This window comes from Tyto alba, unplaced genomic scaffold (genome assembly GCF_018691265.1).
Source record: "Tyto alba isolate M040663 unplaced genomic scaffold, T.alba_DEE_v4.0 Super-Scaffold_2, whole genome shotgun sequence".
NCBI lineage: Eukaryota > Metazoa > Chordata > Aves > Strigiformes > Tytonidae > Tyto > Tyto alba.
Window position 1 is genome coordinate 19,087,253 of NW_024881282.1, and position 27,966 is coordinate 19,115,218.

At 40.5% G+C, this 27,966-nt stretch overlaps 1 protein-coding gene across 1 annotated transcript; it reads left to right on the top strand.

The window, feature by feature from the left end:
- The first annotated feature begins 98 nt into the window (after nt 1–98).
- On the top strand, nt 99–27,842 carry MPHOSPH8 (M-phase phosphoprotein 8). Its single transcript, XM_042792146.1, is given in 15 exon segments — nt 99–1,132; nt 5,749–5,904; nt 6,806–7,517; nt 7,520–7,662; nt 12,143–12,239; nt 13,416–13,664; nt 14,103–14,228; nt 14,315–14,403; nt 15,567–15,707; nt 16,521–16,607; nt 18,579–18,733; nt 23,133–23,287; nt 24,587–24,714; nt 25,403–25,486; nt 26,387–27,842. Coding segments are annotated over 15 exon segments (2,625 nt in total). The 5' UTR covers nt 99–871; the 3' UTR covers nt 26,429–27,842.
- The last annotated feature ends 124 nt before the right edge of the window (nt 27,843–27,966 follow it).

Below are 27,966 nucleotides of genomic sequence, written 5' to 3' on the forward strand. Positions count from 1 at the left end.
ACCAAACCAGTACTTGCCCATAGGCAATTATTTTAATATGCAAAATACTATGAAAGTGAAGAGGATTCTTTTCTAGTTTACACCCTCTTTCCCTGCAGGACGTCATGCCGAGATGTCCATGTACATCTTTCTTGTGTGTTTCCCCAAAACCTTCTCCGGCTGAGGGCAAAGAATACCTTTGTACCAGGATCTCGACAACGCTCCGTCACTCGATTTGCACAAGCCGGTCCCACCCGGGCACCGTCTCTCTTGGCAGAAAGGTCAACAGCGTGGACGTGCCCTCGAGTGGCTCCGGTCACCGGTGACCACCTCCCTCCTCCGGAGGAACCTTACGCGAGGGCTCGGTTCCAGGAGGGGGCCCCCGGGCCAGCGTGCAGCCGGGCAGCTCCAGCGGCCACCCGGCCCCCGGCCCTCGCTGACAGGACCGGGGCTGCCGGCAGCCATAGCACCGATGGCCAGCACCGACGGGCGGTTTGAGCGGGACGGTACCGGGCTGCCCGCTCCCACCGCCCACCGCTACGGCGGGCATCGGGCTGTAAAACAGCGTGCCCCGGGGCGAGCGGCGCTACCGCGACGGCTTCCACAGGGCGGGGCGGGGCGGACGCGGCTGGAGCCCGCGGCCATCGGCGAGAGGCCGGGCCAAATCCCCCGCCTCCCCCTCCTCAGCCCGCCGGGGCCTCCCGCCGCCCATTGGCTGCCGCGGGCCACCGCGCTGAGGGCACGGGAGGCCTGCGGGCTCAGGGGCCCCGCCCCCCGTGCGTCATAGGCTGGCGGGGCGCCGATTGGCTGCGGCCGCCGCCTCGCGCCCTCCTCGCCTGGCGGTGGATGTCGCAGCCGCTTTTCCCCGTTGTCGTTTGAAATTCGGCCCAAAATGGCGGCGGCGGCGGCCGGGAGCGGGGCTGAGGCGGCGGCGGCCAGGGTGGAGGGGGCGGAGGAAGAGGAGGGGACGGCGGCCGCGGCGGAGGATGAGGAGGACGGGGAGGGAGACGGCAGCGGGGCTAGTAAGGGGGCGGGCTTGGCGGCCGCAGCAGCCGGCGGTGGCGGCGACGGCGGCGGCGAGGAGAGCGAGGAGGAGGAGGAGGATGTGGACGTGTTCGAGGTGGAGAAGATCCTTGACGTGAAGACCGAGGGGGTGAGCGCGCGCCGCCGCCGGCCGCTCGTCTGGGGCCGCGGCGGGGCCTCCCGGGCGGTGCGAGGGCGGCGGGTCCCTCGGGGAGGCCGCGGCGGCGGGGCCGGCGGGCAGCGGGGCCGCCCCGGCGGCGGGTTGCGCCCGGCGGCCCGAGGAGGTGCCCGGCGGCGGGGGAGCGGGGAGCGGCGGCCCGCTGTGTCCTGCTCTTCCCTCGCTTTCCGTGCGCGCAGGCGGGGAGAGGAGGAGGAGGCGGTGGCGGCGGCTGCCGCCGCTGCTGCTCAGGCAGATTTCCCTCCACGAGTCGTTTATACTTGGGCGGGAACCATGCAGAAATAGCAGTTCCGTTATGATTGTAATTTAAAACACGTTGTGCATAATTTTGCAAGGAAGCCTTTTGTATCTTACAGCTCTGACTAAAGAGGCTAAATCTGGGGTATCTTTAATTAGTTTTTTTTGTTTGCATTGTTAAACTACTCTCTGCTCTCATGGCTGAACTGGAGTAGTGGTTTGATGTAAAGTGTTTAAGTGCCAAAATGGGTAGGATTGAATATAATGGAGAACTTGGGGGTGGTTTCAAGGTATGTTTAGTGAGACTGTGTTTACTGGTGTATAAAACGTGTTAATATGAATTAAAATACGAGAGACTTCTTCCAATTAATATAACTAGCCATAGTGATCTTTGCTTTGTTTAGGCATAAATTTAATACTTTCCCTTCTTTGAAAGTATCCTAGACTGAAGTTCTTCTAAAATTTCCTAAACTTAAGTACAAAAAATAATAAACACAGCTATTTGTTTGTTATTATTAGATATCTGAAAATTGTTTATTTTAACCGATTTATGCTTTTTATTTTAAGCTTCAGTTAGGTACATGATAGTATAGAATTCTTACTGTTTAGTGCAAAACATCAGGGTTTTGAGACCCTTAGGTTAAGAGAACCTTCAGATCAGGAATTTCTTACATATTTGTGATGCTATCATGATATGGTTGTATCTTGGCTGAAATATCTTAGTGGCTTAAGAATGTTATGTTTTTGAGGTAATCCAGCATTTATAGATTTTCCTGTGTGAAGCGTTGGTCAAAATAATAGTCAAGCTTGAAAACAAGAGGACTCCTTTTTTGCTTTTTCCTTTATTCACCCCACCCCCACCCTGGAATGGGGGGGGGGGTGGGCAGGGCAGTCATATCATTCCACACATTTCTAGAGTACCAGAATACATCAAGCACCATCTCTTACAAATGTCATTGGCATGTGCTGTTAAAAAGGTGTGTTACTCCCCCTCTTCCTGTCCTCCTCCAAGCAGCCCATTCTGCAGCAGGTTCTGAGCTATATGCACTTGAGGTTTCCAGGCTGGATCAGTGCATTTAGTTTTACTGTATGCATGTACCTTACCCAGTAGGTGTTGATTGTAGCTTTGTAGCATCTGCTCCAGTTGCATCAGGTCACCTTTCCCTTGCTCTTCAGTGAGGGCCATGCTCCAGTGCTTCAGAAATACAGGGCAAGACAGATACACCCAGTCCTAACCTCTAAAATGGCTGGAAAAATCTGTGTGTTAGATTCAGTCGAGTATATTCTATGTAGTCTGCTTTAGCCTAGTGGTTCCCAGCTTGCAGATTCCCAAGTCTGATGCAAAGTTGAAGCAGATACACTGGGTCAGCCGGTGTCTGGCACAGCATAAGGCCAGTCAGTGTGTTCCTCTGTCACGGTTGCAGAAGCAGGAGAGGTCTGCACAGAGGAGCTCTCTTCATTGGCAGTCCTGATGTTGCTGGAGCTGGTGGTAGTGGTAGGGTGAGAGACAGCACTCCTGGGATGGGATTGGGCTGGGGAGTTAAACCTGTTGATAAATGAAACAGCAGCATGTCCTTCTTAAGAGAACAAGCAATGAAAGGTTGGAAAAGTTTCCTCTTAGTATATCTATAAAGCTTTTCATAGTGCACTACAATTAGAGTAAAACAAGAGGCTCCAGTGCAAATCGTGACATTCCCCAGTGGAAATGGGTAATCTTAACTCTGCTCTTTAATGACATGGTCATACCCCTTTCCATAGGCATTGTTTCTAGCCCATCACTAGTTTTTATAGAAGCTACAGCAGTATAAAAAGCCATGGAAGTGTTCATGTATTTGTAAGTGATACAGAGGAGAGAAATAACGATGTTGAGTAAAATAATGTTGACAGGTGAGTGTGAGGCTGTGTATGTATCTTAAGTGAAGACAGAAGACTGATCATCACAGTAAAGCTGTGTTTTTGTGTCATTCTCCATGTACTGGATGTAGAGTCATTCAGCAACCAAATAGTCTTAAATTTGCTTTAGACTTTATCCAGCTTTCTCAGTTAATTAAAAAAGGACTTCTAACTAATTTTGTACCTGAGTTACAAGGGTGTAACAGTAAGTCTGCAGCTAGCCGAAGTCCTGCATCTGCAATGGCATAACCCTGTACCACCAGGCAGCTGAGAGGCCAGCTGGCTAGGAAGCAGATTTTCAGGAAAGGAGCTGGGGGTCCCTGCAGACAAGCAAGTTGAACGTGAGTCAGCAGTTCTTGCAGCAAAGGAGGCCAACAGCATCCAAGAGTGTAGCCAGCAGATCGAGTGAGATGGTTCTTGCTCTCTTCTCGGTACTGCTGGGACGCATCCAGACTATTGTGTCAAGTTCTGAGCTTCCCAGGACAGAAGAGACATGGGCATACTGGAGTGAAAGGTTATAAAAATAGTTTAGGGACCTGGAGCACAAGATGCTGAGGGAGCTGGGTTTGCTCTGCCTTAAGAAAAGAATCAGGGGTGATCATAGTGGTATCTAAATCTACTTAATGGGAGGATATAGAGAGCACAGAGTCAGATGCTTCCCAGAGGTACACAGCGAAAGGGTGAGAGAGGCAGCAGACACAAGCTGGAACACAGGGCAGTCTGGATAGATACACGTGACAGGGCAGATTTCTGAGCAGTCTGGTCTAGTTGGTCCTGCATTGAGCAGAGTGTTTTATTTGTTAGGTCTGGAGTTCCCTTATAACCTAAATTATTCTGTGACTGTAATAATAAAGTTACTAGTAGTTTATTTCATGAGTAACCCCATTAGAAGAGAGACAGGTGAACATGATTTTGAAAACTAATTCCTAAATCAAAAGTGTATGGTTAGGTTACATTATAAGAGGAGAAGTATGACACTAATGTATCTGAGTATAGGCTCATTATTTATATGTCTGTGAAGGAAATAAGGTAAGGAGAGTTGATTGCTGAAGTTTAATGGCATATATACATACTTGGTCAAAGGTGAATGATGCTCAGGCAAAAATGTAAATTTATGGATAAATCCATTTAATAGTAAGTATCAAATGGCAGTTCCTTTGAAGCTTTTCTTCTGCAGGCTTGGTTAGCAATGTAGGATCTTTCAGAGCATTATCAATGTTTCTGAGATCAAGACATACTATTATTTTGCCTCTCCACAGGTGTTTTCCTTAGTATGTTTAGTATATTTGCCAATTTTTGTTTGTTTGTTTGTTTTTGTTAGAAAATAAGTTCAGGAATGGCTGAGTTGCATCATATTCATTATTGGCTTTCTTATATGAACAATTAATTTTCCGAAGTTTCATGCTAGCTTTTGTCATACCTCTGTTAAAAAGACTGAAGGCTTAATCAATAAAGGTGACCTCATTGATTTTATAGGACGTGTCTACTTTTCAGTTTGGTGCAGGAGGCCTTGAGTTGCCACTTCTCTGGCTGTATCAGCAACATGCTGAGTTAAAGCTAATAAGCCTTGCCTCTCAGCAAGAAAAGGAGTCCATCTTGAGAAACAAGGAATCAGACTAATTTATTTAGGAGAAAGACAAGAGATAATTTGATGGAAAGCTTGGTTTTTTGTTGTTGTGTTGTTTTTTTTTTTTTTTAATTGTGAAAAACTTTCTAATCTAGTAAAAAAACAAGGTAGAGACCAAAAGGTGCAATTTCATCCTACGGTGAAGTCAAATACTGTTGAAACAATTGGTGGTAGGGCTTTCATATATAATCTTTTACCAAAATCTTTGTAACTAACTCCCCTGAGATGCACACACTTGGAATTTTTTAGGTTTAACTTGATATCATTGGTGTGTTGGGTTTTTTTTTTTTAATTGTTAGTATTTCAGTTTATCAACAGAGGCATTGATTACAAATATAACATAAGTTATAAATTCCAATATAAAACTAGATGGTGTTAATGCATTCTAAATCTTAAGCTTTTATATCAACTTCTACAGCAAAGAAAAGCAATTCGAGCTTGAAATTTTTATAGAATAAGTATTAAAACTTTTGAAAAGGATAGTTTCATAACTGTCAGAACATCCATTTCAGTAAAATGATCGGGAATTTATGATTTGTACATTGTAGCTGTGGCTCTGAACAAATTTTAGGTATTACAAATATTTTGGATAAAACCACTCCCAATTACTGAAAAGTTTTGTGACCTACTTAGTTCAGTATGTGATGCAGATGGAAATAATGCTGGGAGTTCTAATGTTAATATTGGGCTGAACTCCCATTATATTAATTTCTATATACACAAAATGATATATCCACTGAGATCCCCAGGAATTTAATAGGTGACACAATACTATGCTGTATTGTATTAAATGTTGGGTTTTTTCTTACAGGGTAAAATTCTCTACAAAGTACGGTGGAAAGGATATACGTCTGATGATGATACCTGGGAACCAGAGGTTCATTTGGAAGATTGCAAAGAAGTGCTGCTTGAATTCAGAAAAAAAATTGTGGACCATAAGCCTAAACCTGCTAAAAAAGACATACAGGTATGTTTCACCTCCCAGTATCTTACACTGAAGATGTATTCTCTACCTAGGCTCTGCTAATGGGGGGAGGGAGAAGGGAAGACATTTGGGGTATGGTATTAAAAAGACTTAAAGAATCTCTTCAATCTAAAAGTGTTTTGCTTCATGTGAAACTGGCTGTTGTTGCTGCTCTCTGGTTAGGGATTTTTTTCTTATTTGACAAGTTTGCTTATAGACTCTAAATCCATCTAAACTTTGTTTCAGTTTTTAATGGGACTCAATAAATGATGTATGGTAATTTTAGCTTGTTTTTGATAACATAAACAACACCCTTTCCCTGCCCACATGCATATTGTCTTGTCAGTGAAGCTGGCCACTGCTCAATTTACCCTCCTTCTTTGTGTAGCAGATTGATGAATTTTTGCATGTTAACCATGAAGTTTTGTAAGATAGGAATACAGAAAAATGAATTGCAAGAAGGCAGCATATGGCTTTTTCTTTTCTTTTTTAACTATTCAGTTTGAAACTGAAGTGTAAGAATCTTTTTTGAAAACGGGTACTATACTTCTGGAAAACCTATAGGTAAATTTTACAAAAGCAGGTTACTTGGTTTTGATGTAAAATAGTTCAGATTTAGTTATCTTCTGAAATGTGGTTGTTGGATGTCTGATTGGTTTATTTGACTTGTTTTTGTGTTTATTTTCATGCAAACAGTAATGTAATTTAGGGAAGTGAGCTAGAATTGTGTTTACAAATTTTACAGTTTGACAACAAGGAATGATGTTTACAGTGATAAAAAGATTAAAGTGTTTGAAAACTTACTTTTCCCAAGCACCACCACTACCATTTTTGTATAGTTTACACCAAAGTGATACAGTTTAATGGGGAAAGAAATCTTTTCTTTTTTTCCCCTACCTTTTAGAAACTTTCTCTAAATGATGATGTATTTGAAGCAGAATCTGACAGTGACTGGCAAAGTGAAACAAAAGATGATGTTTCACCAAAGAAGAAAAAGAAGAAGTCAAAAGATGGAGAGGATAGAAGTCCAGATGATCTGAAGAAGAAAAAGTCTAAGTCTGCAAAACTCAAAGAAAAACCCAGAACAGAATACGAAAATTGCTCAGATACTTTGGGTTTAGATACAAAACCAAAAAAAAGGACTTCAGAAACAAAGGAGGATTCAAAGGACCCAAAGAAACAAAGGAAAGATGATAATAAAGAAATCAGGAAAAAGAAGGGGGAAATTAAAGATTTGAAAATAAAACCTAAAGAAGATTCTAAAGAAAATAAAAAATCACGGAAGGAGAAGCATGGAGATGTTCAGTTTGATTCAGAATCAAGTGCTTTAGATGATATATTTTCTCAAGGAACTGATAACGAAAATTCAGACTTAAATTCTGAAAATAAAGCTGAGAAGCAAAAGGTACTAAGTGGAGAAGAGAGATTGGAAGAAGAAATTGCTGAAAAAGATTCCATTGCTGATAGACATCTTGATGGATCAGCAAGTAATGAAGATGATAGTATTGATGTTAAGGTTAAAAGAAAGAAGAAAAAAATTCGGAAAGCTGAAGATTATAAAGAGGGAGGTAGAAAAGTGGAAACTCAAGATATCTTGAGTTTAGAGAAGAAAAGCACACACAAAAGCAAAAATGTCAAGAAAAAATAAAAATGGTACCAGGAGAGTTGGAGAAAGTGTCACCTGCTCCTTCACCAGTGCAGAAGGGTTTGAAATTGAGCGCTGATGAAAGAGGGCGCAAGTCCACTGATTCAGCTGCGGAGGTAAGCAATGTTAAGACATTGGAGTAGGGGCTGGGGATTAAATCAAACCTCTTTGAGGTAGAGATATCTCAACAGGCTACTGTTCATGATGACTGCCATGGTTTGAGCCTAGAGAGCAACTTAGCACCACACAGCTGTTCACTCATGCCTTCCCTCTGAGGAATGGGAAGGAGGAAATGAAGTGAAAGGCTTGGGAGTAGAGATAAGGACAGGGAGGGGTGACTTGTCCAGTTGTGTTCAAAAGACAGACTCATTAGGGGAAGAAAAAAAGAACATCACTTTAATTCAAACACTGATGATACCACGGCTTAACAGACAGAGTGGGACAGTGAGAAGCATTATCAAGCTCAGTTTTGTTCCCTATCTCTCTACCTCCTCAGTGGCACCGAGTGAGGCAGGAAATGGGGGTTACAGTCACCCTGCTGGGCCTTCCTCCTCAGGGGGAGGGCTCTTTGTATTCTCTCTTGCTCCAGCATGGTTCCCCTCTCACTGGAGACAGTCTTCCATGACCCTTCTCTGGCATGAGTCCTTCACGCAGGCTGCAGCCGTTCCCCTGCTGCTGCAGTGTGGGTCACCCCCACGTGTTTCAGTCCTTCAATATTGAACTGCAACAGTGGGGGCTGCTTCTTCCCTCAGAGTCCTGGCCTCCTTTGGGTGCAGCTGCCAGGTCTGGTGTGGGCTCCTCCACAGGCAGCAGGCAGAGCTCTTCACCATGGACCTCCATGGGTGGCAGAGCTGGGTGGCCCTGCTGCCTCACCACAGCTTATGGGGGGGTAGGAGGGGGGGGAGAGAGTATCTCTGCTCTGGCACACCTTCCCTCCTTCCTCCTTTCTTCTGCTGACTGCTGTGTTCACACAGGTGTCTTCCTCACAGCTCCCCACTCCTCTTCCCAGGTCCCCCCTTTTAAATAAGTTACTGCAGAGACACAGCCAGCATTGCTCCTTGGCTTGGCCTTGACCAGAGGTAGATCTGACTTGGAACTGTAGGAGCTTTGAGAAGCTTCTCACAGGAGGCCACAGCTGTAGCCTGCCTCCTCATCCCTGCCTCAGCTGTCAGAAACCCTGCCACACAAACCTAGCACAATGGGAAAGAGTAAAATACAAATTGGGAAGTTAATGAGCTGGATGAAGCTAAAGGAGAGAAGGGTGTCTTTAAATGTGAAAGTGTGACTTTCTCTTGTTTGTTACATGTACATACTTAGAATGGAATTTACTGTTCTTCCAAAACATGCTGTCATTTTTAGCTTCGTTCCTCCCACCTTCAGTAGTTCTTCAATTTGATGTTTTTCTGCTTGCGTAGTAAGATACTCAGTCTTGAGCAACTATCCGTACAACACTACATAATGAAGTGCACTTTTGAACTAAAACACACACTTGATCTCTCTCAAAAGCCAGCCATTCCATTATACCTTACATGTGTTAGCACCTGTCTGAGAATTGGAATGCTGAAATTGCTTCTGAACCCAAGTCTCACAGATAATTGTGCAGCTGGCTTGTATTAGAACTCCTGGGGTACTTATAGAAAATGTTTAGTTTCATGACATGGTTTCATATTAATTGTAAATGCTGTCCCTGTTCTAAGAGAAATAAGCTAAGTTAGATACTCTAATATTTATTTTTCCTTATTTAATACAGTAGAGTTATAAGAGAAGCAGGATGGTAAAGGTAAAATTAAAAAAAAATCATGGAAAATAATAAAACAATGTTTCTGTGATGTTTCTGAGAATATTAGTTCTTTCAGCTGCTTCAGTCTTTTTTGATACAGTTTGCAGTTCATAAACTTGGGCTGCTCAGGGAAAGCCTTTTCTGATTTGTAACAGGATTGCAGCTGAAATACGTTGATACTTACAGGATTATAGACCACTTCTGAGGCCATAATTCTGTGGTGGCAAGTTTCTTCCGTAGGTTCAGCTGTGGTCCTTTGCTTAAGATTGTTGTATGTATGGAGTGGGGCATCTTAAACATGAGAAAGTTGATTTTGGGGTAGAGAATTACGTGGCATAATTGCAGAGTAGAGCTACCTAAAATAGTGTTTGTGCAGGAGCTTAGTGGTAAAAGCTCTTGTAAACAAGGTTAAGCAGTTACCATGAGGCATAACTCGGTTTCAAAAAGTTAATTAATTAACTGAAATGGTATGGCCCTTTATTACTCAAGTATTTTGTTGTAGTTCGAAGCTATAGCATTCACGAGAGAAAGACATCAGGGATGATGATTGGATAAATTTTTCAAATCCTGTTTTATACCCTGAACGTGAAAAAATCAACAGCAGATGAAAATTGATTTGCTTATGGCTCTTCAGCCAGCACTCTCAGTAAGTTGTCTGTGTGCCTTTCTCAGGGTCATGCTCCAAGGAAGCAAGGAAAGCATTCTGCTACTTGCTTTTTTTTCAGTCTAGGAGACTGTCCTGGTTTCAGCCGGGTTAGAGCTAATTGGTTTTTTTTTTTCAATCCTTCTTAGTAGCTAAAGTAGTGCTGTGTTTTGGATTCAGTATGGGATTTGATATGAGAAAAATGTTGATAATGTACTGATGTTTTTAGTTGTTGCTAAGAAATATCAAGGACTTCTCAACTTCCCATGTCCTGCTAGTACACAGGCGCACAAGAAGCTGGGGGGGAGCACAGCCAGAGCAAGACCCCAGCTGGCCAATGGGATATTCCACACCTAACGTCATGCTCAGTATAGAGATGAGGGCTGCTCAGGAAGCTCACTCTGGCTTCTGGGGTGGTGGTTTCATGATTCTCTCTTCTCTGGGATCACTAGCCAGGAACAGGCTGGGCATCAGTCAGTGGGTGGTGAGCAATCACATTGTGCATTACTGGTTTGTATTTTCTATTATTATTATTTTATTTCGGTTATTAAATTGTATCTCAAGCTGTGAGTCTCCTTACCCTTACCCCTCCAATTCTTCCCCCCTTTTCCTAGGATTGGGGGAGGGTTAGTGAGTAGCTATGTGGTGTTTGGCTGCCGGCTGGGTTCAAACCATAACAGAGGCTTAAACAATTTTTTCTGTAACTGGTTAGTTATTCTCCAGAGCAGCTGTAGACTTACTGTGGGGGTGTGTTGTGGAGAGTTCTGGTGTTTTTTGGCTTCACTAAATTGTTGGCCCAAACAGATTATTCTTTTAAAATAAAATCACTGTGTGTGTTTCAGCTATCTGTCTTGCCTTATGTAGCTCTGATTACAGAACACTGTCCTGTCAGCTTAGAATAGTGTTCTCTGTTTGGAGGCAATTTACATGCCGAACCATTCTTTCCCTTCGATCTACCTCCAAAAATAAATGTGCAGTGTATGTTGTGCACCTGATCAGTATTGGAATCTGGAATAGAATTCAGCATTACTGATTTTAACAGCCCCTCTGTGTAGCAGATATGTGGTAATTGCTTCGGTAAGTTACGAGTCTCCTCTTAAATACCAGGCATCTGCTGGGATTACCAGCTGTCTGTGCTACTGGTTAATCATGCCGGTGATCAAAAGCTGAGGTTTTGTGGTGGGGAGGGGGCCAGTAAGACAGTTAAATTGTCTCAGCCCTGCTAACAGACGATACACCAAATTAATCTATTTTAATTGAAGGTTTTCCTATGGCAAAGAAATGGTAGCATTTAATGATAAATTCAGTCTTTAGTTCTTGCTGGGACTTGTTTGGGGGCAGTTTCCCAGAAAGTCACTGCTATTCCATGTACCAGGTTAGTGTCAGGGGTTGATACAAAGCCATGCCAAGGAGCTTTGTCCCACCTACTCTGCAGTTTGGAATTTGCTGACTGAATGGAGAGAGGATTACAGGAGGAGAAAGGAAACCTTTGGTGGAAGCAGTTGAATTCTATTTTGGCAAGTTCAATTATATATATATCTACATCAACCAGAAATTTCTCCTGTGATACTAGATATTACTAAGCTCAGTGTTCTGTGTGGATGTGGTAGGATTGGGAGGATTTTTCCAGGTGTCTGTTTTTCACAAATTATTGATGCCATAATGTTCTGTATGTGTAAATCGGTAAACTTGGAACCTTTCATATACCAATGTCAAGCTTTCTCAGTTAAGGTTCAAGTCAGTGCTGTCATAACTGCTTTGAATGTGGTGCTACAAAGGTGTTAAATACTTTGAAATAATTATGTTCTATTCAGGCATAGTATTTGGAAAAAAATGAAAAGAAAGTTTATAATTTTGAACTTCCTTCAACGCTCTGGGTTTGGCATATCTGTACCTCATGCTCTAAAGCACATTGCATGGCTAGGATGCAGTAAAAATCTAAATTTAAGTTGGTTTAGTTTGGAAATGACACCTCTTCTCTTACGGAAGAAGCCTTTAGAGACTTAACTCCTGATGCACCTGTTTAATCTTTTATTAGGAATGTCCACAAGTCTTGTTATATACAGTTTTCAGTAGTATTAATTTTAAATATATTTTTTGTTGGAATGGTCGAAGGATTTTATTCTCCATTTTTTCTCTACCACTTTAATTTGATCTTTGTTCTCAATATCAGGAGAAAGAAGTAAAGAGAACTGAAACAAAAGAAAAGTCTCAAAAAAAAGAGTCTGAAAAAGAAGAAAAGAGTGGAAAAGAACAAAAGGGCCTAAAAAGTAAGTGCAAACTGCTTAAAAGAGAGAAGGGAAAGACCCTTCCGGACATTATCCTCTTATTTCTACAAGAGCAGGTACTGTATACTTTTGTAACACATACCAGAAACAAGAATTTCTGCTTTTAGTTTGGGAAGCAGAAGTCTGCTGTTCAGTGGCTTTGTTAATATACGCTTCATGAGAATGCTGTATATACTTCCATGTATGAAGCATGGAAGTGTAGAGAAATCTTGTAATGTTTTTGTAGACAGGTCCAGATTTTGGCCTTTTTCATTTAATACTGTCAGCTGTGCTGCTGTAGCATGTAACAGGAATCTCTTTTTTTTTTTTTTTTTTTTTTTTTAGAGCAATTAATCCAACTATTGGCCATTTCCAGAAGCGTTCTTATGACACACTGTGAATACACACATTCTGTGTTTAGAAGAACTAGCAGAGGTTTCCATCAGAGAAACACTTTTTTTTTTTTTTTTTTTTTTGCCTTTTGCTTTAGCCACAGTGATGAGTTATATTATACAACCCTTAAAATATCACCAGAACTGGATGATTTGATACATGAAGAAAACTGTTTAGGTTGTATTTCTGTTCTTAATAGTATATTGGAATATTAATGCTACCACTCTTGATCTCAGTAAAATTCTGGCTGATTTTGTTCAGGATAAATGCCCTCACTACTCTGATGTGGATGAACTGAGGAAAACTAGGTAACTCCACCTTTGACAATTGTGAATGGCTATAGGAAGAGCTACAGTGCTTCAAACAGCTGTTGCTAGAGAGTTGCCTTTCACTGGAAGTAGCATAGGTGCTTGCAATGCTGAAGTAGTAACAAGCAGAATGAATAATTTTTGTTCCTTATACAGCACGTGTCCTTCATTTGTTCATCACAGATAGTGAACCATATTTTCAGAGTAATAACTTATGCATAATTCTAAACTATACTTAAAGATGGTGCCATGTTGAAAGTAGTCAGAAGTCACTTGTCAGGGTAGCTGGAGTTGAACCTAGCTCTCCCCAGTTCTTGTCTTACGTTGTTAAGCTTGCTCCTACGCTGCAGCAGTCATTGACTTATGGAAAGAGAACAGATGTTTTCTAAATGGACTCTGGTCACTCACTGAAAGACTATTACATTACAAAGTTTACTGGCTCAAGTAGTCACCCTTGGTAAATGTGTTAATATTCTAGGCTTTAAGGACATCAGAAGTGCATTTGACTTGTTTAATGCAGCTTCAGAAGAAAAAAGTGAATATTCTGAGAATAACTGCAAAAGAGAAGACTCTTCACTAGAATATACATTCATAGAAGAATTAAAATCAAAAGATGGCAAGGTGTACAAGGAAAGGAGGAACATAAGAGATGAAACAGACACATGGGCTTGCATTGCTGCAGACCGTGATCGAGAAGTAGTGGATGTGTGTCAAATGGAGAACTCTGGTAAGCAGTAGAAACAAACGCTGGGGAAAACTGAGCACTGGCAGTTAATATCTTCTCCATTCCTGCTTGCATCTTCTAGTGCTCCAATTCTTATCTCTGCAGGAGGCTGAAATGATGTTTTCTTTTGAAACTCGATAATTTTTTACTGTGTTTCTGCTGTTACGGTAATGGGGTGTTCACCATCTCTTAGCACTTCAGCCTAATTTATTACAACAAACACACAGTTTGTTTCAAGTAGAAGCATGTTATGTCGGTTTGTAAGGTAGCCTTCATTGTTTCAAACCATTCCATGCTGCCTTCCAGAGTCTATTTGAATGAAAAGTAGTAGTATGTTAAGCGTCTGATCATTGAAGCAATGGCAAGCAATGAATGGTTTGGAAATTTGTAAGTTACTTACTACTTTATATTTTTCCTTCCATAAAATCGAATGCATGATAGGTGGCAAGAAACAAATATTGAGTTTGGGTATGGACATGCAGTTAGAATGGCTGACACTAGAAGACTTTCAGAAGCATCTGGATGGAGAAGATGAGAATCATGTGTCAACAGAACCGATATCAAGTAGTGAGTAGTTGCTGGGAGGAAGGGACATTTCTTAGCTGGTGTTTCAAAGTGAAATATCCTATAATTGCGTTGAATTTATTTTCTAGCTCTCCTGAGGGATGCTGTTAAAAGCGGAGATTATATGACAGTAAAGATGGCACTTTCTTCAAACGAGGAATATAATCTAGATCAAGAGGTAATTCTTAAGCAACAGAAGTATGGGAAGGGGGTGGGAGGGAAGAGAGACAAATTTGGGTTGTTTGAAAAGTTTTCCCTTCTTGGTAGTAGCGAATTTCTATCTCATGTTGGGAAAAAAAGCAAAGTGAGAAAAGGGAGTACAGAATTTGGGGCTTCAATATCTATTATCCATTTATTCCAAAGAAAAAAATGAAGTGTGATACAAGTAAATTTTGATAGAAGCATCCCAGTAGCTGGATTTGCAGTAGATTTGCCCACTGGATTTAACTGAATATGAAATTAGAACTTTTTGTGGTACAAGGAGTGATGATACCCATCAGGTCAAGTGACAACTATGTAAAACATCTATATATGGGGAAAAAAAAAAATGAAATAGAATGGTTTGTTTGACGGATTGGGATCCCTTTACTCCATGAATAGTTTTCTGTCAGTTCATCAGCTGTGTTCTTACTGGTTTTTCCTTCAAGGATCTGTTTTCTTTTTAAGTAGTACTATAGTTCTGTTTTTGAGGATTAAAATCTCTGATATCAGTATTTTCACTAGTGATCTTGTGCGGTTGTATTATATAACGTTTTGAGAACTATACATTATGCTAAGACTTCTGTAGTGTAGGAGAAAAGACACCAGATGAACTACTGACGCAAGTATGTGTTCTTTGAATAGTATTATGTAGTGGAAAATGTAAGCCTGAGTGAGGAGACTGGCCACTCAGAGCAGTCTCTTCATAGTTATACTCTGATAAAATCCAAAAGCAGCATTGTGGTAGCAGCTGACATGAGCCATTTTCCTACAGTGTTTTTCCTCCAGTGGCTTCTGATTTATTTTTCCACTGTCTTGCTCTCTTCCCTGCCCTGAAATACCTTGCTGCCTTTCTTCCTGGCTTATTCTGGTTTCCCTCCTTCTTCTGGTCCTTGAGATGTTACAGGTTTTGCAGATTACAGAGCTCAGTGTGAGGCCTGTGGACAAGAGAAGTGGGAGGTGATAGTTTGTCGGTATCTGGCAGCCACGTATGCGGGTATTTTTCTGCCAGGGAAGGAAATCTTTTTGAAGCCTGTTGACATACTTGCAATTTTTGTTTTGTTGGCTTTGATTTATCTTAAATTATTTGATTTGGTTTTTACTTTGTTTTGGTTTTTTTAATGGCAACAGTTCTTGTTGCAGGACTCAAGTGGAATGACCCTAGTAATGCTTGCTGCTGCTGGTGGGCACGATGACCTTCTCCGCGTCCTAATCAGGAAAGGAGCTAAAGTTAATGGTAGACAGAAAAATGGAACAACTGCATTGATACACGCAGCTGAAAAGGTTGGCTTGGTTATGGTCATATCTGTGGTTCTTGGCTCTTTATGTTTAAAAGTGGTACTTTTTTTTTTTTCCCTTGGATGATGCCTAAGTAGTTAGCAGGGTGTAGCAGAGTGACTTTAACTGCATAATCGCAGCAGCTGTGGTTAATATAGTGTAAATAAATTCTGATCACAAACCCTGCCCTCAGTAGAGAATATTATAGAGCTACCTCAAGGGAAAGTGGAGGCAAAGGATATGTCTGAATTTGTCTGTCGTGGGGGCTGAAGTTATTGACTTAGAATTGCTTGTTATGATCTGTGGCTACACAGGATCCAAACTTGGGAGACTTTGAGAGCAAATCTCTCATTAGGCGAGATTTACTATTTGAGAGTTGAGAGATGGAGACTGTGGCAAGCTGTTCCCAAACCAAGACTACTAGACTAGTAAGTCAGAGGATATTTCATGGGTGCACTCTTTTGTTCAAATTGGTTTGTGTGTTTTCCCATATACAGTAGATACAAGGGAGCTTGATTCTAGTTTGTGATTAATGCAAAAATACCAGTTTCTTCCAATGGTGCTCACTATTGCAAGATCTAGGAAAAAAAGTAAGAATTATAAATACTCATGGCTATCTACTTGCGTGAGTCTGAATTACTCTTTATTAGCCACGGGAGAGAAAAATGTTAATTGTGCCATCCTCATGCTTTGGATTTTACTGATGGATTTTAAATAACTGTCACTTTATATTCTGAAACAAAACCAAGAAGAAAACAGAATATTTTCTACTTACTTGTCTTGTGGTTTGGTTTTGTTTTGTTTTTTGTTTTTTTCCAGAATTTTCTAACAACAGTAGCTATTCTTTTGGAAGCGGGGGCATATGTGAACATGCAGCAGAGCAGTGGTGAAACTGCTTTAATGAAGGTAAATTCAGCGTTTGTCCTAACACAGTTTAATAGTAAATACTTTTGGCAAACTAATAAAACATAAAAGCATATTTGTAGAGTCATGTAGGGAACACGTACTATATTTGAAATAAAAATATTATTCCTAGCTATTCTAGGTAGTGTTTTAATCTATTATTTTAATGTACTGCTATATCTAAAGAATAAATGCAGATGCCATCAGCGTACAGTGCTAAATGCGGCTCATCATCCTCTTCCATTTTCTGGCTCAAAGAAATGCACATGTGGTCTGAAAACTGAGATAATCTGGACATCAACAGGAAGAGATAAATTCAGAAAGGAGAATCTTTCACTTGGGTGTTGCTGTGATTGACTTTAGTTGTTTTATTGTGGGCCAGAAATAAAATAACAGGTTTGCAGTCTCCCTCCTACTGCCTGTTGTGCACCTTTACTCCTCCCCATCACAAAGGAAATTGCCAATTTATTTTTAAAATTTTGTTGTAATGGGAAAATTCTAAGACCCTTAAAACAGTCTGTGCTCCTCTTATTTTTTTTTTGTTGTTCATAACAAATAATTTCACCAAAATTCCCCCTCCTGATAAACTCGCTTTATTTGTATGTAGGCTGCTTAAGGCGGTTTGTTCACAGAAGAGGTTACAAAAGCTTTTCTGTCCAGGACAATGTGGCATTGTTTCTTTTATGTCCTCTGCAAGGCTTAACAAGTGTGGGGAATTCACATTTTCTGTAAAGAAAGTAACACACTTGTGGTTTCCTCAGTCCAAAATCATTTGGCTACCTCCATAAACCTCAGTATTTACTTTCATTGTTATTAAAGGTTTTACTAGTATTTGATGCACAGCTGTACATACTTTCTAATTGACAGCATACAGTGATTTATTCAGGATATTTGTTTTGCTGTGCAAATACAAAGAATAGGGTCTTCATTTCCAGTAACTTACTGGAACAAGTTTAGCCATGTGTGAATAAATATGTGTGTTGATCAAGTCGCTCTTATTTAACCTTAGGAGTTGGATCATACTTTTTAAAAGTGAGAGGAGAAAAAAAAAAAAAAAAGTCTTGGCATTTAAGTCCTTTATCTGAGGTGGTGTGTGATTTTTCTTTTTTTTTTTTTTTGGTGAGTTTTTTGGGGGGGGGGGGGCAGGCAGATGGGCTTATTTATTTATGGAAGATTATGGATTGAAAGCCTAGATGAAAGTTCAGAGCTGAGACAAATTTCAGAAAATAACTTCTGAGAAGCCTCATGAAGATGAATATTTATCTCTCGTGCCTTTTCCTAATTTGTCTGAGTGAAGTGTTTGAAAACAAGCGACCATGTGTTTGCATTCTTCAAAGTACACCTTTCTTTAGATTTTCTTGTACTTTTGACGAGTCTCTGTTGACATGCCCTAAAATTTTTGCTGTAAATAACATTGACCAGCCTTGGACACATAGGCAGTTGATAACAGTGACTGTTTATAATAACTAAATAACAATTTGGGGCAAATTCTGTTAGCTTACTGCACACTTGGAGTACCATTTGGACTGAGATTCCTAGAAACAGACACTTGGAAGTGTTCCTTTAGTCATGCTGAAAACTTCTGCAGAAACCCATTTATTCAGGTAAACAATTGCAAGAAAGTTCACAGTTACTGAACTGCAGCAGATTAGATGTTTTCACAGAAGTTTGGGGGTTTGATTTATCTTTTTTTTTTTTTTTTTTCTCCTTAAGTCCACTAGGTAATCCTGAGTGTTGATACTTCTGTGGGATCAGGTGTGTAGCATTGCCAGGGTAAAAATAAAATATTTATTGAGTGTGATTCTGAGTTTTGAGTTGTGTTAACAATCACAGAGCAAATACCTAAACTTGTTTTCTGAATTGTAACTAATTTTAATTTGTTTCTGCAGTTCTGCTTACTGTAATGTTATGCTGTGCTCTAACGGGGGATTTTTCATTGCTGTCCATCATTCCATCTTCTCGCTTTCTGCACAGGCGTGTAAAAGAGGGAATTCTGATATAGTGCGGCTTATGATTGAAAGTGGAGCAGACTGTAACATTTTGTCAAAGCATCAGAACAGTGCGCTGCATTTTGCTAAACAGTGTAATAACATACTGGTGTATGAGCAGCTCAAGAGCCATTTGGAAAGGTGAGTAAACTGTATGTTGAAGTCTGTCCTGGTGAAGTTTGCAATCCTAGGCATGTCGTAATTTTGACTTACGTCAGATCGGATTTGGGCAGAAAGCTAACTAATAAATCATGTGAAATTAAAGTTATGTGAGCTATCAGAATTATCAGACAGTTGCTTAAACACTGAGTAAAAAGATAGAAAGGAGGAAAAGGGAATTGCTAGAAGTAAAAGATTCCTTAAACTAGAAGTAGAGCAGTCAGGAAAACTAAAAAGTGTGTAAGCACTGGACAGTTGAATGTAAACTCTTATTAGGGCATGCCAAATAAAATTCCGTGGTTAAAAAACACGGAAAAAAAGTAGAAACAAACAAAAGAACACCAGATAAACTCCATGAAAAGTTGGTGTGGATAGTTAGGGTGTTGCTGGACCTTTAAACGTCAGCTGGGAGCTGAGAGTGCCAGGGCTGAAGTTTTCATGCCAGTAAATGATGGAAATAAAAATCTGTTGCACAACAGTCACTGAAGAGCAGTGTGGTGTATGGGGTGTGTGAAGTGTTCATGTGGTTATGTAAAAACATACTTAGCTGATGAATATGGATGCTAAATGGAGACAAACATACAGGGAGCAACCTCTTTAAATACAAATTTGGAGGAATACTGATAGTTAACATATCAGGGCAGAAAATCAAAACCAACAATCTCTAAAATTGGAGAAGACTCAAGGAGGGTCGCAGAGCTGCTGCAGCAGGTGGGATTTTGCCACAAATGCAGTTAGTGCTGTAAGAACACTGTCATAGTGCAAGATCCTTTTATTATTTTATCTATATTACATAAAGACAATCTACCAAGTAGTTTGTAGTCCAAGCTCATTCTCTTCTATTTAAGTGTTTAGAAAGCCCTGGCTGTTTTCTGTCTCGGATCTCTTGTTTCCTATCAGCTAACACCCTAAATCTATCTTGACAGAAACTGCCATGTAACAGTCACTGATACGTGCTGTAGTACTACCAATATCATTACTCTGTTTTAAACAGTTGTTAGTGCTTTTTCAGTACTAAATTTAAGCATACAAAGTCTAAAAAGTAAGATCTATAAGCAAACACTCCCATATCATCATTGCAGTTGTGGTCACAGTGGAGGTTAGGGAGCCCTTCTGTAAGGCAGAGAAATTTGTGGAACATTTGTAAAGTGAAATGTCAGGTAAAAAATACTGTAGTGCAAACCAGTAAAATACAAATAAATGCATTTCCAGGGCAAGGTTGTATTTGCCTGTGAATTCTAAAGGAACTCAGTTATGAAATTACAGAGTCAGAGCAACACAAAATGGTTGAGGTTGGAAGGGAGCTGTGGAGGTCATCTTGTCTGGCCCAGCTGCTCCAGCAGGGCCACATAGAGCTGGTTGGCCATGACCATGTCTTTTGAATATCTCCAAGGATGGAGACCTCACGACCTCCCTGGGCAACCTGTGACAGTGCTGCATCACCTCACAGTAAAAATGTGGTTCCTGATGTTCAGAAGGAACATGCTGTGTTTCAGTTTGTGCCCATAGTCCCCTCTCCAGTCACTGGGCACCACTGAAAAGAGCCTGGCTCTGTCTTCTTTGTCCCTTCACTTCAGGTGTTCATTGACATATACACATGGATAAGATCCACCTGAGCCTTCTCCAGGCTGAACAGTCCCAGCTCTTTCAGGCTTTCTTCATATGTCACATGCTCCAGTCCCTTCGTCTTTGTGGCCCTTCATTGGACTCTCTCCACTATGTCCATGTTTCTCTTGTAGTGACAAGCCTGGAACCCCACATAGTACCCCAGGTGGTGTCTCACCAGGGCTGAGTAGAGTGGAAGGATCCCCTCCCTTGACCTGCTGGCAGTATTTTGCCTAATGCAGCTTAGGATTCCATTGACCACCTTTGCTGCAGGAACACGTTGCTGGCTCATGTTCAAGTTGGTGTCTACCAGGTCCTTTTCTGCCAAGCTGCTTTCCAGCTGGGTGAATTCCAGCATGTCGTGGTGCCTGGTGTTGTTCCTCCTCAGGTGCAGGACTTTGCACTTCCCTTTGTTGAACTTCATGAGGTTCCTGTTGGCCCATTTCCCCAGCCTGTTGAGGTTCTGCTGGATGGCAGAACAACCCTTTGGTACATCAGCCGCTTGTCCCAGCTCTGTCTCACCTGCAGATTTGCTGAGGGTACACTCTGTCCCATCATCAGGTCATTAATGATAATGTTAAACAGGACCAGATCCAATATTGACTGCAGGGGTACACCAGGAGTGACTGGCTTCCAGCTAGCCTTTGTGCTACTGACTTTTTCTGAATTAGTCTGTTCCCATCCAGTTTCATAGTGAGAAGAAAGTAATGTGGTGCCAGCATTTTTAATGCAATGTAAAGCTTGTCTGAGGTCATGTAGATCACTGCACTGAAATTCTGTCCTGAACCGATAGAAGCTATAAGGAATGTTTTCTTCTATAGCAGGCTAAATGGAAAAAAAAAAAAAAAAAAAAAAAAGTGCTAAAAGCATAAAAAGTAGTAATAATTTTTCAAGCATAGAAAACTTGTTGAAGTGGATAAATGGAGTACGCGGATTCTTCCCCAGGGAAGGAAGTAATGAGTTGTGAGTAAAGGTTTTGAAGGCAGCAGAAAGCATGCAGGTAAAAGTGATCTAGTACCTGCTGTTTAGTGTATTGAAACTTTGTTACTCATTCACTATTTGATGCCTTTTGCAGTTTGTTACCTATTTAAAATCTGCCACCTTCAGTTTTGGCTAACCTGAACAATGAGTTTTAGAAGGTCTTGAACATGTAATTTTGCCAGTAAAACTGCAGTATTGCTAAATGCAGAGTGATGTCCATGGGGAATCACTGTGGTACAGTGAATTGTACAGGACATAACACAGCTCTTGCCAGTTGAGGAAGCTTCTAGACTCATTACCTGAAAATACCAGTTCAGGTCTTGTTAGTCAGAAAGGAAGAGAATACAGTAGTAGTGGAGCTGAAAATGAAATATAAATCCACGGTGTCCAGATGCCTTAAGTAGCACATGCTATTCCAGTTGCCTGGTTTCAAAAACAGAAGCAAAAAGGAAAAGTAAAGGTCAGACATAAGAAGCGGTTTCTGTGAGGGTCGTTTGAGGGAGATGATACATGTCGCTTTGGGACAGATTAAAAGGTCAAAATTTAAAATAAAATCAGAAAACAACAACAGAAAATCCATGAGGCAGGTCCTGCAGCTCATCCTGTTAAATGATTTAGTGATAGGTTTGAAATGGAGGAATGTTTTTGCACGGAAAAACTGAATTATAGATCTCATTGTTACAGAATGCTGTGGTCACATGGGATTTTAGAAGGGATTAAGTAGATTTAAGGAGAGGTATGATTTGACTGCAGTCTCTAGTTTTGGATGGCTCTAAATCAGATTGCTGGAAACTAGGACAGTGTACCAAAAAAAGACAACCATTTAATATCCCATCTTTAATACAGCTTTGTCTAGCATCTGGCAACTAGGCTAGATAGGCTTCTGGGCTTGCTTTGGTATGGCAATTCTTGTGGTTTCTTTCCAGTCAAACACTTCAGTTTCAGATTCTGCAGATGGTAATCTCCACTAGCACAGCAGGGAAGTGTGCTCTGAACAATAGCTGAACAAGTTAAACAGCTGAGAGAGTGGGGACCTTTGCCTTGCAAAAGCATTTAAAACCTATTTGTGTCAAAACAGCTTTCCGAAGAGGATTACTCAGTAACCTGCTTGTAAGGGTGCCAAATACTGTTGGTTAAAGTGGTTTCTCTTTGAAGGCTAGGCTGCTTGCTTAAATAAAACCCTCCTCTACCTTCAACCCAAAAAAAAAAAAACAAAAAAAAAAACAACCAAAAAAAAAACCAAACAGAAAATCCCCAATTTGGCAATTTAATGGTAGTGTTGCTACTTTATCACTGCATTCTTAGTAGAGTTTAACAGGGAACTCCATTTTTCCAACAGTACTGCCAGTAAAATTCTACAGTGACTTATTTGTTTATTTTTGTATTGTACTTGCAGTTAGGTTGATAAATCAGCCCTGATGGGGAAGTGTTTGTCTTATCAGCCAGTCGGTGCACGCTGATGTTTCGGGGACATCTTTCTACATAAAGAGCCTTCAAAATATGTGGCTAATCAGAATTTTTCTTTTTTAATCTACTGCAGTGCATTTGTCTCAGCTTTTCTTTTTATTGTTGTGGACTGGGTAGATGAATTTCACAAACAGGTTGCTGATAAAATATTTTATTAACAAAGTACTGGAACCTGGGGTTCACCTCTGCATAAATGCTAGTGATGGAGGCATTCACTCCTGAAAATGGGGAATCCAGAAAGGGTGTTCTGGAATCCTTTTTTGCATCAGCTTTCACTCATGGTAATTTTACTACCTGAAGCACAGGCCTCACTTGTTTGGTCTTTTAGGCTCTCCAGAGTAGCAGAAGATACCATCAGGGATTATTTTGAAGCTCGTCTTGCTTTGCTGGAGCCAGTCTTTCCAATCGCATGTCATCGTCTCTGTGAGGGGCCAGACTTTTCTACGGATTTTAACTATAAACCTCCACAAAATGTGCCAGAAGGTAGGGGGCTTGTTGGGATGTCTGTTTGTTTGTTTGTTTTTAAAAATATGGTAGAACAGTGCATTAAGAAACTGCCTTTTAAGTATGTCCGAAAGTGTCTGCTATGCGAAATTATTTTTGTATGACCGATTGTAGTACGTTACCTTAAGGATGCTCTGGTGGTGGAGCAGGGGGGAGCAGTGGATTTTGGTGCATTGTGGGTGGGGTTTATATCTATCTTTTAAGTTTTGTTTTATTGCCACATACACAGCTGCTTTCTTCTGTTTGTGGGTTGTATGAGCTTTCTGAGGGTTACGTTAGCTAAGTGACAGGTATTACAGGAGAGTGGCTTACCTTAGAATTAATAATTTCAACATTTTAATTTAAGAGCATACTTAGAATATCTTGTAGTGGATCATCTTGATTTGTAGACAGTACCTGATGCACTGGAGCCTTGGCGTATAGTCACAGCACTGTCACGATAGAAATGCAGTCTATTACAGAGAAGCAGGCAGCATCAGTCAGCTCTGTTGTGCCCACAGACCCTTTGAAAAAGTGGGGAATCAAATTCCCAATATAGTTGGGAATGTTTCTTCATTCTTTCAGGAATCTCGATATTAATCTCTGATGCTTGGCTTAGTTGGGTCATTTTTGTTCACCTTTTGAGTCTATCGGGGAAATACTGACCGATACTGATTTTTCTTGGTATAATGCATTAACGTAAGTGAAATGCTACTTAAACTACAGTTGAAAGTGGTTGTTTCTGCCAGGTTTTCTGGTTGTTAAGGCTTGTAATACACATCTCCCGGGTTGTGATTATAGGTATCCTGTATAGATTTAAGAAACCTTATATAAGCTCCTGAGGCATTTGTGGGTATTGAAGATTGTTGCTTATAGAATTTCAGTGCAGTTCATAAAGATCTGTAATTGACTGGGCTCAGCTCTCCTTACCAAGAGAATAGACAACCCAGACTACAGTAAATTCTGTAACTCTCTTCAGGTAAACCTAAAAGCAGAGAGGTGAACCATACCAAGGATCGCTGTATCCATTTTGCTTTCCTTTCGAATAGCCACATAAAGTTACTTCTGCTGCCAAAAGACCTCAGCTTCGTGACCAAGGCAGCTGTGGTCTGTGCTGGGATCCACTGGCTTGGAAGACTGAGTTTCTGCATGTCGCTTTGATTGGGGTTTCATATGTACTATATGGTATTTAAATGTATAATAGATATTTGTACCCATCTTAAAAGGTTCCGTTTATGCATCGTTCTAAATAATGGATCTCAGTTCAAATTCATGTGACTGAATTACCTTCCCTTTCAGGATCTGGAGTTCTTCTCTTTGTTTTCCATTCAAATTTCTTTGGCAAAGAAGTCGTTGCTCGGCTCTGTGGACCATGCAGTGTACAAGCTGTGGTTTTAAATGACAAATTCCAGCTCCCGGTATTTTTGGTAAATCTTTTCATATTACTGATTTGACTGTAAAACTGCTTTATAAAACCTTTATGGAGCAGCCTGGGAAATCTTAGTGCCTTAATTTGGATTTTGAGTATTGTGATAAAGCGTTTTTTTTAATCATGATAGGGGTTTTTTAAATGAAACTTAATTCTTCTTTCTGTATGGAGAGAACTACAAACCTTGCCTGTACTAGACCCCATAAAAATTTCTGACTTAAAAGGCAGGGATGTAGTGCTGGAGAACCTGCTTCGAGGTGACCCTGCTTGAGCGGAGGGTTGGAGCTGATGATGTTGAGATGTCCCCTCCAGCCTCAACAGTTCTGTGATTCTGTGACTTCAGAACTGAGGGCTTGAGCAGGCAGATGAGAATTCTGAACTGTTTCACTTCTCAAATTCACCCAGCCTCTCAAATTTTTCAGCCAAGTAAGTTCTTAAATATTTGTTTTAACAACCTACCTCATATTTCTAATGATTAATTGTTCTATTTTTTAAAAAGTATTGAATGCATCACTGCATAGTTTTCAAGTCCTCTTGTTTTCTCTGTGGTTGCATCAAAAGTTCTTTGCAGCATACACAAATTTTCTTTCAAAAAATGCACAGTGAAAATGTCGTATTAGTCCACTGGCATAGCACTTTAAGGCATATCCTGCCATTAACTCTGTCCATTTCCTTTTTCCTTTTAGGACAGTCACTTTATTTATTCCTTCAGCCCTACTGCAGGCCTTAACAAGCTTTTTATACGGTTGGCAGAAGCTCCTACTGCCAAGGTACAAAGTATTCTCAAAATCAAATGTGCATGTTAATTTGTTGTACAATAATTCTTCCATAGTCTAAATGCTTCTAGTTGTACGTTGCAAATGTGAAACTAAGGGCTTTCCACTCTTTCCTCATCCCAGTCTCCATCAGTTACAGTTCCATCCTGAGACATTGCCAGAATTGAGGATCATTGCCAAGGCTGTTATTTCTGTCATAATTAAATGGTTTTATGCTGCAGTCGGAATAATTCATGCACCAGGATGAAGTAATGTTACAGCTTGACATTTTCCCCATCTATGTGGTGAATCTCATGACTAACAGATACATGGAAAGCCAGTTATGTTTTTCATACAAACGTGTTTGCTTGTGTGTTCAGAACTTTGGAAGTATTTACTAGGATATGCAGTCTGCTTTTAAACAGTCTGTGTAGTCTCTTTTATTTCCAGGTGGTTTGGGCAGAAGTCCCACCACATGTTGCAGGATAAATAACAGATCCTCTTCTGGTAGCATTTATTTTATCCTTGGAAGACACACCAGTAAATTTGCTACATCTTCAGATTTAAAACTTACTCTTGAATGTTTTATTATGCACTTTTTTTTTTAAAAAAGAGGGGGAAAAATTGACCGCATATTCAGAGGGAGGTGTATGTGTATGTCTGGTTCAGCTTTGGGGGTCACTTGTTCGAACACCACCAGATGCAGTAGTATTTTCTTTGAGTCCTTTTACAAGCCATTCGTCTTTCAGTAGAGCTGCTATAAACTGATTTTATTAAACACATACTGTAAATTTTTTTTTTTTTTAGTCACTAGAAATTATATGCTTTTTCTTATGCTGTTCTTCTATTAGAAGAAGTGTTTAACACAGTAGTTACATATAAATCTTTATATGCAGCCTTTGTTTGTGTTTGCAGGTGAAGCTGCTAATAGGAGCATACCGAGTGCAGCTGCAGTGACCTCACAGCTGCGAGCATGTTGAGTGGACTGACACTTCTTTGGATTTACTTCTGATTCCTCTGTTTAGAGACTGACAAAGCAGTTTGGAATTGTTTGGCACCACACTCTTCAGAGGAAGTTCCCAGCTCACTGTCGCTCGTTGGCAGTCACGTAGGAAAGTGTGTTGGAGACCAGTGATACGCTGCACTGGTGGGACAGGGTTGTCAGCTTTTTTTTTTCTTTTTTACTTTGTACAGATGTAGATGTAAGTATTTGTGCCAATACATATAATTCTGTTTTTCTTTAACTTGTGGAGTCCAGACTGCATATTTCAGCTTTTCCACAATGTGGAATGGTGCATATAAGAACTATTTAAGGTAACTACGTGAAATGTCTTTTTTAATAGAAAGATCTTTTCCATTTGTACACTAAGATTTTCTACTTACCTAACTGTAATGTTTCTATGTCAAATGCAGAACTGTCATCTTCTTGGAGCCACGGGCAAAAATTACACTTGGAAGTCACTGCATTAGATTTAACTTTGAATTGCTGAGGGCTGTGTTCTGGTTTGGAACTGTTCCTGCTGCTGTCTCCTGCTGAGAAAGCAGTTGTGCTGAGAGTGATTCCCTTTGAACACACACAGTTAGGTCTGCGGGTGTGAGCAAAGACATCTGAACAGGCTCAATTCATAGAGGATTGCAGTCAGATTCCTAGTTATATCTGTTTTAAAATTACTTTTGTATTAGAGAAGCAACCAAGTTTTACAGACATCTTAACTTTTGAGTTCTTAGTCAAGTGAGATATGGGGAAACAAGCTGAAGATAGCAAACTAGAAAACTTGTAACTACCTTAAATGTGCGGGCAGTGCTTTTGTAGACAAGAATATAGATGGGGGATTTCAGGCGTTCTCAGCCTGACAGATGAGAACATGTATTGTCCTTTAAATCAGAAATTCAGTTCCTCAGTGCAAAGAGCTGCTATCTTTTTTTTTTTTTTTTTAATTTAAATAATCCATTTTATCAGATGATGGCAGTTCTGTAATGGTCCTGTGCTATAAAATACTTCATGAAGTATAGAATATTTTTCTTTGTAAATTAAGCGACATCTTGAAAAATAAAAAAAAAAAAAAAAAAAAAAAGAAAAATAATCCAGATGATTGTGCCTTTGCTGTTCTGGTTGCCACCCACAGTTTACATGCCACTCTGTGCCTATATTAGTAGCAAAACTATTGGGGATAAATTCTTAATGTATTTGAGCAATCACCATCAAAATGGTACAGCTTTATTAAGTATCCTTTTAAGAACTGTGACTTTTTAAGATGAAGTTCAATTAACTAGTTTTTAAGAGATGCCAAATGAATAAGTAACAGTACACTATTATTTCAATTTTGTGGAATGTCACATTAAGCTAAATAAAACCAGAACAATAACATGACATACAACTACTCCGTTCTGTTTTAACTTAGACTAGTTGCCTAGCTTTTTGCAAACAGTATTGATGGGACGTTAACAAGTCTGGGTTTTTAACAGACTTGGTACCTCCACCTCTGAAATACGTT